This window comes from Mastigoproctus giganteus, chromosome 7 (assembly GCF_048544385.1).
Source record: "Mastigoproctus giganteus isolate SK-2022 chromosome 7, ASM4854438v1, whole genome shotgun sequence".
NCBI classification, from domain to species: domain Eukaryota; kingdom Metazoa; phylum Arthropoda; class Arachnida; order Uropygi; family Thelyphonidae; genus Mastigoproctus; species Mastigoproctus giganteus.
The window spans coordinates 221626754-221641524 of NC_143581.1; the positions used below are offsets into that span (position 1 = coordinate 221626754).

A 14771-nucleotide genomic window follows, 5' to 3' on the forward strand; every position below is an offset into this window, starting at 1 on the left:
GAGCTACTGCTTGACCAATCAGGGATTAGTTGATTCACCCGGAATAGTGGTGATTAGAAATTTATAATGCAGTCTGTCTGGGTCATCTCTCCATAACACACATCGAAGTCGCTTTAATGTGTGTATAGACAGGTCATTAATGATTTGCCAGAAGGACATCGAGATCGTAAAAGACAGGCGTTGATAACGGAAACGATTATCTGCTGCACAGTGAGTTTAACCTTGTTCCGAGTCAGGCGTATTGCTTCACATAGATTGACTACAATATAAATTTTTGGAGACACTACTTTGGTCAAAATGACTGGGATCTCTTATAAACACTTACAGTCACAGTACAGTACTGTATGCATCGATAAACAACTTACTGTTCGTAGTTAATCACAAACGATAAAGATATATTAAAACGGATGCTTTTTTTGCTGCAATCAGAATTTATCAGTTTGATCGTCAATCAATACACCTCACCCAAAGCGGGTCGACGAACCTAGAAATGCTAACGATAACCTATAGGTCTGTGTTTATCTTTATATTTCTTCAACAGAATGCAGTAATAACTATATTTAGACACCTGATTTATGTGTTACCTGTCCGATTATGACGGCGCATCGTGAGTGATACCCCAACGCCTTGTTGTATCCGTGTTGACGCTTCACAAAAGTCTTCCATTCTCTTTCTTTAAGACACTGCACTATCTTAGGAGATAACAAACCACGAAAAACATTTAAATCTAACCCCGTAATATTTCTAATGACAGCGTATAATTAAACCGGTATTTATATATAGATAATACAAATTTAAAGTGATCAGAAGAATTCTTGAAAAAAATAGTCCTAGTCTTTCAGATTGCCGAATTCGTTTGCTTTAAATTTAATCAGAATTACTTTATGAGGAGGAAGAGGATGGGGAGGGTCATAGAGCTGATCTCTTATTTTTCCAATGGGCGTGTGCTCTGGGCGTTAATTGTTAACATCGAAATTCAAGTTCTCCGCCTGCTGTGACAGGAGTATGCTACCTTAAGTGCGAAGGGAAGTGAGAATATATGTGTAGGTGGACAGGGAGGCGCAAAAACTGATCACTACCTGTGGTTAGTGGCGGGATGAGTGGAGGGGAGTCTTGGGTGTTTTAGAGTACGACTTAATTATTTGCCTTCCTGATTATAACCTTTCCGTTAAAGAGAAATTCTTCATTCGAACAAACTGGAGTCATTATTTGACTTCTGACGAATCTTATTAGAGAAACCTCCCTTTTTGCAACAGGTCACGTCACCCACTCATGCACAGTAAGTTGTTATACATCTGTGCAGTGTGTGTCATGGGGAGTAGCCTCAGTTTATTCGCCAGGGTGATCATTTACATTTGTTTGTATTTGCTACTCGTGTCAAATTAAAAGGAAACATTTTTGTATTTCGGCACGCCATAAAAAGAAAGAAAAGTTAACCAGGTTTGATTCGATCATTATTGTTAAATTAGTGACAATAACAAAAACAGACACAGGTTCTGTTTATATTATTATAATCACTTTCAGAAAGTAATTTAAAATTACAAAAAATAAAAAAAACATTACAAAACATGAATTCACACCATCCCTGTAAATTTTGCACTACAAGGTGCGTCAGAAGTCCTGTTATTATACATTACTGTATAATACGAAGTGGGAAAATGGTTTAACATTTTCCCACTTCGTATTATGTGACACATCTTGTTGAATATTTCTCCACAAAACATCATCACACGATAACAGACTGGAACTTTTCGAAGTCACTCCAGAGGTGGCCTTAAAGCACCTGAGTTCTGTATTAGGTTCGACACTTCTGTCTGGTGTAAGGTAAGTTATGTTGGTGTCTAACGGCTCCTGAGATTCTTCCCACCTCCACAAGTGAGCTTTGTATCGGGCCAGAGATTTTGAGGTGTGTAGGTTATGTGCTATGTAGTGTGTTGTACCCTTTGTTCATCCGGTCAATTAGCCGCCGGGCCCCTAGTGGGAACCGACGTTACCATACCTTGCCTCGGGGAACTGACCGGGTATACCATTGTTTCAAAAGTACTCTGGCAGGTCCTGCCACCTACTTTCCTGGGATTTCAGTGGCTGGGACCTAAATAAATGGAGGAAAACTATGAAATTAGAGTAGATGCCATGAAATTAGAGTAGTCGCTGTTTAGAGGGGCTATAAGGGAACAATCGCTGAAAGATAAGTTTTCTAATAGATCGGGCATAAATTTTGATGTTTTTTGAATTTTGGCATGTGTGGTACAGACGCTATGTAAGAAGAAAGTGTGGGGGGGAGGCAGAAGGCTGGGGGGTTAGAAGTTGGAAGTAGGGGGTCGACAGGGAAGATTACCCCGGTTTGGCAGTGGGGCGTGCCCATGCTCCCACAAAAAAAAAAGAAAATAAAAGAGAGAGGGAGGAGAGATGCTCATCATCCCCAGGGGAAATAAAAAGACTTCTATCTGGTCTGGAGAGGTCTAATTTCAAATCTTGTATTGTCATGTGATGACGCATATACAAACTGGCACCCTATGCTCAAGGTAGTCGGCCATAAACTTCCAAAACAACTAATACCCGACCAAAGCAGCCGATCTGACAATCACAAAAATCACATTTTTTACTAAGAGAGGGAAGGAGAGAGAGAGAGAGAGAGATTACTTGCAAACGATTATCCAAAATCAGGCCTGGACAGTTCGCAGTCTGGACTTCAGGTGACCACATTGTTTTTTGATATACACGAAACCAACAGTTTTCCAAGCAAATTTGAATTCCTCCCCTGCTCTTATTATTTTGAATTCTCAAACTAATAAGAGTCACGATGGCGCTCCTAAATTTTGATCCTGGGCATATCGGCCGGTACTACTCTATCCTTGGCCGGCTCCTTATACAAAGCATTAAATGAACACTTACAATTAACACTCCTGTAGTTTTTTTTTTTTTTGAAGGATTTAATACTCCTTTTTGCTGTGCATTGTGTAACTCGCAATCATGTGATGAATTCTATTGCTTTACGTACATTAAGGATTCTGATATCCTCCATCCTTAAATTGCTGATGCGATGTTCCTTCTCAGATGTACAATAAATGATGGTTATTCAAGGTTATAGTTACTAACCGACGTTATTGATGGTAGGTCCAAAGTTACTTGGATAACTTGATATCTCCCAGTTTTGCAGACTAAACAGTTACCCGGAACATTGTGTTATGACTGTAGCAGTTTTCACAATGGCCCTTTACAGAAAATACCAAGTGGTTAGTCTTCGGTTTTCGAATGAAAATTAAAATTTTGGTTAGGACTATCCCAACCAAATTTATATCCAGAGCAATATATAGGAGTTTAGTATACTCGAACGATGAAAAAATGATTTAAAATAAAAAATAACGTAACTTACAGTTTTTGCTTTTTCCTGTGGCCGCGTGGTGTCGCTGCTGTCTCGATGCTCCTCTGCTGTCTGTGCAGCCAGTCGAGACAAGTATCTTTCATACTGAGCAAGCCGCTCCAGCTACATAAAAAACAAAAATAATAATATAAATATATAAAAATATAAATAACATAAAAGTTATATGTGAATTCATTTATAACAGAACATAATTATTTTGTGAGTACAAACGCTCCAGAGGGCGCTTGTACTCACTACTCATTCATTAAAATAGAACATGGATAAGCATCATTTTTATAATGATAGAAATTAGGTGCATATATATTACGCGTGCCAGTACGCCCACTACTTGTAGGGGTCGCGTGAATGACCGCAGCGTTCTGGCCAAAGGAAGCAGGGGGCCCCAAAACTATGCGGAATCAATTAGAGAAAAGGAAAGTCGAGTCACGCTATGCTTATAGCCTCAATTTAGGTCAAGGGACTGTTCCGCGTATGGAGAAATGCACATATAAGCAACAGGCTTTGTCTGCGATATCCTCCCCCCACTCCCCTTCAGTACTACGTAATGTTAGCGCCGTGACTGCCATTAGTACAAAGAATTCTCCATAAATAACGTCATTCATTGATTTAACAAAATGGGAAAAATAATAAAGTTTTTGATTTATTCATTTTATAATTTTTTTCTCTCTCTGTCTTTTGTCTCCTTTTCTCTATCTGTTGTAATTTATTTATGTCGATATGGGATTTCTTGAACTACGAGTAAAGTCTGATTATAAGAATCAATGACGAAAATAAATGCAGGGATATATAGTATTTTAGAACATCCGAGGAATTTTATTTCCTAAATAAAGATTTCATCATCCTCACTGCCAAAATTTATGGTTTACCCAAATGAAGAAGCAACTATACGTACTGTATAAGTATGTATGTATGTATGACAGAAGTGGCGCATAGTGAACTTCGTTATCTGTAATCACAGCAGGCAGGAATATTCGGATGACCCCACAAGAGGAGTCGAATAACTGCAAGAGTCTAAACAATGCGCTAAATGGCTCAAACATGAAACGAAGTTACAAAGTACAAAATATTTTCTTTAGCCACAGTCCTCTTCTTGTGCTGATAGCCTCAGTAAACAACGTTTGTTAAGTATTTAAGCTGAATTAATGAATCGTAATGAAGAAACACTGCCGTGATTAAGATCGTAAAATGACTAGCCTTTCTGGAATGTGTTCACTTCTCAGCACAACTCCCTTTACTTCGGGAAAGGGGAAGATTGGGTGGTGTCGTACAAATGCCAAGTGTATCATCTCTCAAGGAATCCACACTTGATGAACTCCAACCTTCACCTCGTAAGGGGTTGTAGGGGTGGTCGTTCACCCTTGTTATATCCCTTATTCACAAGGTCCCCCTCCCCATACCGCTCCCTCTCTGTTTTCGTGATGACGTTGCGTCTGCACCTACTCATCAACACACCCACCTCTCAGGGAGTGCACATAGAGAGAGTGGGGCGGAACATTAAGGACAGGGAGACATACCTCTCCAATTAGACCTCTCTGTTGGATTCAGGGCACCATTCCCCCCCATTTCATCCTGCATGCCATCAGTAAGTGACCAAAAAATTGGGCTAACGTTCATATTTCTTAACTTTGGCAATAGAAAGACTTCGGAGAGTGTTCCTCATATTTTAACAACCCCCGTGTTGCCTGAATACCTAATGAACGAAGTATGCAGCTGATTTACTGTCGAAGTCACATTTTGTACTCTGCCCTTAAGTATCAGGGAGCGCCATCTGGTGGAATTTTCAAAAATCAACGAATTTTATCAGTGCCAAGTTTTGTATCATGTTTTTATGCGCAGTTTACCATGGATTTATTTTCTTTGCTATTTCATAATTTGCTATTTCAAATTATATTGAAACTTTAAACGAGTTAGCTTAAGTTAAACAGGTTCTGTCAATGTGTTAAATCTATTTACCACCTTCCTTTAAAATTCTGTTCTTAAAATAGAGATAAAGTACTATGTCAGCCTGCCTATTTTTCGAAGCTAAAGGCTGAAGAATGTTCCGAAGGAAACATCAACAGATCCTGATATTAAATACATTTCATCACCATTAACGTAAAGATCTTCCATTTTTTTAAAAAATAATTTCAACAAAAGTAATAATCTAATATAAACTTAATCTAACTTAAACTTAATCTAATATAAACTTATCCTTATATAAACCGCATATAAGGTTATATGCGGTGCATATAAGGTTATATGCGGTTGAATAACTCATAAAAAATAATGCGCAAATAAAAGTTTTTTTTTGGTTCTACCCCCCCCTCCCCCCCGTGTTGCGTTCGAGAATGCAGGCATACAAACCTCCAGGGACTCAACTTTGTATACGTATGAAGTTCAGTAAGTCTTGCTCTTGGCGAGACAACTCGCATCTCGCATCTGTGACCTGGTTTTCATATGTAGACAGTTTGGATCGATGTTATTACCTCGTTAAGTGAGTACTACATGTCTTATTGCGAATATTTTTTTCTGGATGATTTAAAACAGTGATACCTAGGCTTTTTTTTTTTTTTTTTTTATGGAGAACCAGTTTCAACTTTACACATGTATAGGCAGGACACACATTTGTTACAGGGTATAAACTAGTAAATAAAAATATAGATTTATCTTTTAAAATTGTAACTTTCTTCATTGATTAATGCATGAAAATTCAAGGACATATTTTGGATATAAATGAATAAACTTTCTGTTTATAACCACAACTACCAAATAGAGTCAGAGGAATTCACAAGGAAGGGAGAATGCAAGACCAGGATCGTATTTATCAGTCACGTAGATTCGAACCGCTGTTAACTCAAATGCGTGTACAACTGCATCATCGCGTTTGATCACTCGGCTACGGTCTCATTAGGTGCTAAAGTGAGGAAGGCGGAAAGGCGCTGTAAAGAAGCCACACTATATTTGGACCTGCTGTACTCTCTCTATTAGGTACTCTCTCTATTAGGTCCTTTGCCTCCAAAGGACCTAATAGAGAGAGTACCTAATAGGGGGAGGTTATCCCTGGTCTCCTCGCCGCCTCTCTTTTCCCATAGGCCTGCTCCACTGATTTGGGGGTCATCTTCTCTATGGACCCCCATATCTGTCTTTTCCCCCAGCCTTCAGTCTCCTTCTCCCTCTCTAACTTACAACTACTAGCGTCCGAATCATCTCTAAATTGTTTGAGCCCTACACCCAAAAACTTAACATCAATTCTCATAACTAGTACTTTTTTTTTTTTAGCTCCTAGCCACTGAAATCTCAGAAAATTTGGTGGCAAGACCTGCCAGAGTAAATAACTATAATATGTACTGGTGTACCTGATCTGCCTCTAGACAGAGTGTGGACAACGTTGGGTCCCATTAGGGGCCCAGCGGCTAAATCACAAGAGGAACAACGGTACACGACACTACGAAATCCATACACCTTTAAACCTCTGACATTGACAGTGTTCTGTTTCACACCCACAGTGTATAGTACGCGGAAATGGAGGAACCCCTGGTGCTGTTTGATATTAAACACACTCTACACTATTATGTTTGTAAACTGATTGCATGATCGGTTGTCTGTCCATAGAATGAAAAACCAAGTTTTTGGAGGAAAGCCATAAAACTTCTTCCCAAGACTGGTAAGAGAACACGGTATAGATAACCGAGCACACAACTCCTCTTATCCCACCAGGAAGATTTCAACTTTGGTTAGTGTTAGGAAACGAGCTGCTAAATCTTCTGATTAAAATTTTCATCTATTCCTCTGGTTCCAAGTTGCGACATGTTACTAAAATCACAACTTTCATACGAAATATCTAGCATACGCTCAACTAATTTTTAACTTAAAAATATTCATTTTTAAGCACAAGGGAAATGTTCTCACCGTAAACTTTTAAAATTCTTATTAGTATATTAGATTTCAACTGTAGGAATGTTTATTATAGCACAATAATTAATTACAAATAACAATACATTAAAAAAATTATAATTGCTGATTTGTGTTTTCTGTGATTTTTGCCCATAAACTACTTTTGCCATAGGTGCCAGTTCTTGTGTTATTTTTATTGTGTATATTTATATAAGTGTATGTCCACGGGACGATCGGCATGTCGTGCGAGCTGAAAAACCCGGAATAACTCATGGGGGGGGGGGATGAACTCTGTCCTCCTATCTCAGATCGGCTAACTACATCCCTACTGAAGAGATATCTAAGAATTTCTCCAGTCGCCGAAAGGATTCGAACCCAGACCTCTCCAAAAGTGACAAGAAACGATTTCATAAACCTCGCGTGTAGCACAGTGCTTACGATCGCTCTCCTTCCACACCGGGTTGAAAAATCCTGGGTTAGAATCCCATTTTGACAGAAGAATGAATTTTTAATGGCTTTTTTCACACTGTGGCGAAGTTTGTCAGTCTCCTTAAAGAGTCGCACTGTTTCCCCATTCGGGAAACTTGGTTTTCATCCAGCAAATTATAACTGACCAAAGAATGCATGCAGTTTATTGGCATGGTAATTGCTTTGGCGCAAAAGCAAACGACAGCGAGCCCGTTATGTTATCATTATGGACATTAAAAATAAATTTTCTGTTTATACTCCGAGACGACCAAACGGTCAGAGGAGTTCACAAGATAGACAGAATACACGAAACAGCACCATATTCAGCAGTCACGGGCTTGAACCCCGGTCACTCTAGGCACGTGTACTTCTTCAGATTCAGGTTTGTGCAAAAGGTAATCCAAAGGGAGAAATAATAATCGATTGACTATTCAGAAGTTAGCAGAAGAATGGAAAGGAACAGAGAAACTGATGGATTGATTTTGACCAAAGATCTAAAGATGAAGAAAGTCGGTGCTGAGATGGTGCCTAAAGAACTCAGCCTATGAGCGAAAAATTAGATAAAAAGGAATTTGCTCACGCCTTTTAAAGATTTCAGCAAACCAAGCCTATCCAAAAAAAAAAAAAAAAAAAATAGCTGGCAACGAGACTGGATCTTCTGCTATGGCCTTGAAACAAAATACTGTATCTGTCTATATTGGAAAATATGGATATCCCAGAAAAAAAAAAAGAAAAACAATAAGAAAATAGACATATCAAAATCGATAGTCAAAGCCATGCTGATCTCACTTTTCAATATCAAAGAGTGTTTTGGAATGATTACTGAGGCGCATTCGTCGAAAAGACTTAATACAGTATCTACCTGTGTAGGTGGATTTTTGTATCATGATAATGCATCCTTCCACGCACTTCTTCATTAAGGCAATTTTTGGCAAAAAAATTAAATAAAAATATAAATAAAAAAAATAGAAATAACATTGTGGGACTTGGGGTCAGCAAAAATACAAGAGGCCGCCGTAGACTTGAGTTACCGGGGTTTAAGCCCGTGACTGTTGAATACGGTGCTGTTTCTTGTAATCTGTCTATCTTGTGAACTCCTCTGACCGTTTGGTCGTCCTGGAGTATAAACAGAAAATTTATTTATTTAATATAATTTTCTGGAAAACCCCAGTGCCATAAATCTCATTGATTGCGTGCTTGATTTAGTTTTTAAATTTACTTCAAATTTATTTCACTGCCGAATGTATTTTTTATAATAAAAATTTATAATAATTCCACAACCAGCTTATTTTATTTAAGATAAGTGATACACTTGTAAACGTTGAGAGGTCGAGCCCGAGATCTTGTTTTTTTTTTTAAAGCAGCTCATATAATGGTAAAGGTTGCTGACCCGTGGTGTAGGAACTCTCCATTGTACTTGTCTGATCGTGCCCCATGCAACTTCATATTCCCCAAACTAAAAAAAAAAAAAAAAAACTCCTTATGAAAGTTCATGTTGAATCAATTTAGGACGCTGAATGCACTATGGCGGCGCTGCTGAAAAAACTTTCACAAAACGATATTCAGCAATGTTCTAAGGCATGGCAAAGACATAAAATTAAAAGGAGAGTATGTACTTTGAAGATGACCACACCTTGTAAAGGTTAGTCACAAGTGTGTGTGTGTTTTTTTTTTTTTGCTATTACGGAATTAGTCTGATTACTTTATTGTCAGATCTCATATACTTGGATGTCCCCAAACTGCTATTAATGGCACAGGAGATCAAAAGGTAATAAACTAAATTTACTTTGACTCCCTCCCGATAACCTGCTAACATATAATCCTGTCATACTACTGGTAAAACCTGACTTGCAACTTGGTATTGAGAGTTCCTATTATTAATAAAGGATGGGGCATTGGACAACAGACTGAAAAGATGGCAGATGAAAGAGACCCTGGGATAATAGATGGAGATAATGTAATACTGCACACACACACACACACTCTCTCTCTCTCTCTCTCTCTCTCTCTCTCTCTCTCTCTCTCTCTCTCTCTCTCTCTCTCTCTCTCTCTCTCTCTCACACACACACACACACAAATTAGCGTCAGTAAAAATTGTCTTCAAACAACACTAATTCTGTTTACATTACCTCAAAGCAATGAATTGGCTCGTGCAACCGCAGTTCACTTATTTTCCGCAAGAACAAACGCACTCGCTGCTAACCCCCGTTGACTGAGGCAGATGTCTAATGGGGATTCGCTAATTCTGAAATATTTAAAGGCGGTCAGTTCACCGAGTTCGCTATCTTTTAATTAAGAACAGCGCTTACGTATGGTGTTTGGGCCGAGGAGGAGTTTCATTATTTCATATGAGCATACATGGTCTCTGTCAACGCCTGTCAATGTGCCTTTGTTTTTTGTTCTCTTCGTAATGAAGACCTCTGTTTATCTCTACAAAAAAAAAAAAAAAAAAAAAAATCCACGAAACTGTTTGACAGCCCAAATGCTCTCTACCAGCATTTCAAAGAAAACTGATGAGTTTAGAGTTATTTGCAGTAATTGAACACGTCTTTCTGTACAATTTAAGGTGATTTAAGTTTTGTTTTCTGAGAAGCTTAAGAAGGCAAGGGATAGACATATATGACTGCTTTAGCATCGTTAGAGGATCAAATTTATAGGAGTTTATTCAGCGTGTGTGTGGTAAATTGCATGTTACGTGTGTTCAAACTACTCCACTTTGATTCTTTATTTTAATGACTCCTAAACTATGAGTTCTGCATCCGGGCGCCCAGCCAAGAGACTACGAAAATGCCATTGGTCTCAGAATGTGTATCACTCTCGTTAATAGTACCTGTTTAGTCCAAACCCCGTGTTTAAGATGGATGCTGGGAGAAGTCCCGAGATGACAGCCGAAACATTTGCTATAACAGGTTCCTCTCTCTATGCTTTTCATCATCTGTCAGCTGTTCATAGCCGAGTGAAGTGTCAGAATGCGTATGTGATTTTCCTGTTACTTTCTCCTTATGTTCGTCAGACCTGTTCATGTATTAGTCTTTTCACAGATGATAGTTGCTTTCATCATTTAGCAACCGTATATGTTGTTTCTGAAGCTTTTTCTTATACCAAGATTAATATTGTTGCTGGAGATTTAAAATCCCTCAGCAAAAAGCATGTCGAGTCGTCGAAGGATCATTTCCTTTGCAGTGGGTAGTGATAACACAGCAAGTGCATTTACGGATAAAATTAATAAATAAACTAGTTTCCCTAAGTTAATACAGTATTCAGGCCTTCATCTTAATGAAAATGCACCTCTTTTGTGAAACTCTAGTATGTAAACTCGATCAAAAAATAAATAAATAAAAATAAATGAAGAAGAAATGTAATTTGATATATATTTTTTTCGACTTGACGGACACCAGTTCTTCCCACTTCCCAATGAGTTTGATATGAAGAAAATTCAAAATGGTTTTGAGGAATTCTTTTCCAATTTGCATAACGAAAAGTGTTAATTTTGGATCCATTGATTTGAACACAGTTGTCCAGTATCCCATTGAAGTAAGGGAGGGGACGCGAAACTGTGTATTCAGAATAGTTTTGCGCGCTCTCTCTCTCTCTCTCTCTCTCTCTCTCTCTCTCTCTCTCTCTCTCTCTCTCTCTCTCTCTCTCTCTCTCTCTCTCTCTCTCACACACACACACACACACACACACACACACACACATACATACCAGATTTAATTGCATTGACTTGTATGGCAACTTGCAGTTCTCAAATTGGAAAATATTTTACAACGAAAACAGGATTAAATATATTTTCTATCAAAAATTTATCCAAGCACATGCAAACATTACACATTAGTCTTGTTCTGACATTTGGACACCACGATTACGAATGTTACTATGACGTACAGACTTATCGATCATCTTAACGTTTGGATTTTTTTAAGTTTAACAGCCAAAACTCTTTGAGCTTAACTTTAAAAAGTAAACTTATAACTGGAACAGATTTCTGCTGCCTTCAGTCTCAATTTGAGCAAGGGTTCCAGTTGATAGAAAAGAGGCAGACAGGACAAACTTTGTATTTTATATATAATCTATTATTTTTCTGTTGACATTTACGTAGTCTTCGCGGCTAGCTTAGCAACGACTGCAATAAAAAAAAGTTTTTTCACATCATGACGAAGTTAATCGGTCCCTGCCAAGAATTGTATAATTTTCTCTCCTTGAAACTTGGGTTTTTCATCCTGCAAAATAGGCAAACTGACCGCTTAATATACAGATTTCTGATGCCTTAGATGCCGCAGAGCAAATTGAAGAACAAACGTTTATGCCTATGCCTTAATTATGACGCCACGGAGATAGCTAATAGTATGATACTACAATATACGCTAATATTCTTGTAATCTTTAAAGCCCTCTGACTTGAATTGCCAGAAGGTTTTCTATTGGTCCGATTTTAATGAAATTTGGATTGCTCCACAAACCTTTCCAAAAGAGCAAATATAAAATTTTATGAAAATTTATCTGCCGTCATAAAATTCAACCATTCGTCCGTCTGCCCACGAGTTGTTACGTGCGAACGAATGGACAGACATGGTGAATACAATAGGCGCTTTTCGCATATATATATACTAACACGCCTAAAAATGCTACTAGGATTCCTGTTTTTTTTTTTTTTATTTGTAATAAAGTTACCAATTCCCTGGATAAAGAGCTCCGTATATTACATGGCTATCGTCAATAAAATCACCTAAAATAATTGAAAGACGTTTTCATCTGGAAAGCGGCCTTCCTTTGAAAGTAATCACGATGCCCAATTTTCCCGCTATAAATTTTAAAAACTAATAAATGCAGTGCAATGAACTGTGACCATCTTGCGGATGGTCACAGCTCATTGCACAGTGAAAGTGGTGTATTTCTGTAGGCGAAAATGTACTTTCTAATACAGTAGTAAATTTATCGAAACGTGTGGAAACGTTCATATTTATTCTTCATAATTGGCAGCATGTGCCAACTTTACAATTCACCGGGTAAATTTACATACACAATTCATTACATGGCAAAAGATTTTTTTTTGTATATTTACTTGTTTAAAACTTTAAGTTAAGAACGGAAATTTGTAAATCAAGTCGATGACGTACTAATATGTTCAGGTCTTTCTGGGCTTTGTTTTGATCTCTTTTTCTTTCTTTCTTTCTTTTTTTAGCTGTAATGCTAAACACGTATTTGTTCGGTCAAATGAGGACGTGGATGGTGAGGATAAATGAGTAGCATCCAGTCATTTAAATGTTTTAAATAATCTGATGTACTACAGGCTAAGCCTGCTTAATTACTTGTGTTCTCTTTTATTTTTTGCCTCGAATGTAGAATTTCCGGTTATCTGTTCGAAGCCAAGCCAAGCCATAATAGGCGGGTTGAAGAAGTGGCTAATAATTGTTATTTATATTCAGAGTTTGTGTTTCGGTTGTGCTGGCCACGGTTTCTGACACCTGTTTGCAGTGTTCGTTCTCAATCAAACAGAATCGAAACTCGTTTCTAACCCAAAATTGCACGCACTTTTTCTCAGAGGAGTGGTTGAAATTGCTTAGTCGCAGACAGACCTAGGGTCTGATTCTGGACATTTAATTCAGGCGCCCTCTGGCGGTTGTGGAAACAACTTTACTGGCAGTGAGTTATTTATGGTCTTCATTACCACCCCTACACCCTTATAAACCAAGGCTCAGCGAGACTTAAAGTCATTACTGTTGAGAATAAACTTCGAGAGTTGTCAGCGAACATTAACGAGTTACTTCTTAGAAAAGTGATTGTAAAGGTTTCGCTAAGGTGGGGAGGGGGAAGGAATAGAAGGTCCTTCACTTCTTGGTCTTCTTCTCAGAAAGCCGTTTAATGATTACGAAGTTGATTTGAAAAGTATGTCCAAAAAACAACTACAACAAAAAAATAAACATGCTGAAACACAGAAACAAAAAGACCTTCAAATGAGATCCTTGTACTGTCTCTTCAATGCGGAAACAAAAAATAGTCACGAAAAAACCTCCTACAGCTTTAACAATACTAATTGACCATCTATGTACGCGGTAAAACTAAAATAAACACGAAATACAATATTTCCGTTCATTCAAGAAAAGTGCTCACAACCAAAACAACTTCGGGCGATCGGGAAAGTGTGGTTCTCCAATAGCATTAGGATGCGCTGACCCTAAAGGACAAAAGAGCAACTACACAGGGTGGAGTGCAGGGAAGAGACGAAAAGCAATCTTAGCCTATCACGCGATTCTCTGCCCCCATGGTTCTTGTGAGAAGCATCACGGGTAGGGAAAGCAGGACTAAATATACAGTATACTGTACTTATCTGGGTTGGGGGGAAAGAGGCGGTAAATAACAACAATTAGTGACCCGTAACTGGTATATTAAAGTCCCATCAAATGCAGGTGGTGAAGAAATTTTCTGTATTGCAGAAATTGTTTAGACGAATCTGTTGGTGGCCAATAGGATAATTATATCCTTAAAGAGAAGCCAGGCTTATAACTAAAACATTTAAACTTGTTGTATAGTTGCAGCTTCCCTCAACGTTTTTACTGACCACCAATAGATTCTTATCACCTGAACGACTGAAAGTTGGCCGATGTTAAATCACGGTTGATTCTATCTTGGCCTGTTGGAGAAGCCGTCCTCGAGTTTTAGAGGGCACCACATTACACCTTATTTGCGCTGTATACGACTGATAAAAGAATATTGATATTTAGGCGCGTTAGGATACCTGCATAATACGCCTGTTGTCTTCACTCTGCCATCCATCCGTCCGCATGTAACAACTCTATTTACAGTGGACGGATTTTCATGAAATTTTATATTCGAACCCTTTAAAAATATTTGTCGACCATTCCAAATTTCATTAAAACCAGGCCCATAGAAATGTGACAGCTATTAGGGTTTTTTTTTCGTCCTGATATAACAGCTTGACTTCTAGTGGATGTATTTTCATGAAATTTTATATTCGGGACCTTTAGAACAATTTGTCTAGCCATCTAATTACAGTCATGGATATCCGAAAATTATTATTTCTTTGT

At 38.1% G+C, this 14771-nt stretch overlaps 1 protein-coding gene across 2 annotated transcripts in view; it reads right to left on the reverse strand.

Annotated features, from left to right (window-relative positions):
• The window catches only part of LOC150083713 (uncharacterized), a 235025-nt gene that overhangs the window by 120170 nt on the left and 100084 nt on the right, over positions 1-14771 (reverse strand). For both annotated transcript variants that reach the window (XM_090378142.1, XM_090378143.1), the window contains exon 2: positions 3377-3487. In XM_090378142.1, coding sequence (XP_090234268.1) covers positions 3377-3487 — 111 coding nt within the window. The remainder of the gene's footprint in view (positions 1-3376; positions 3488-14771) is intronic.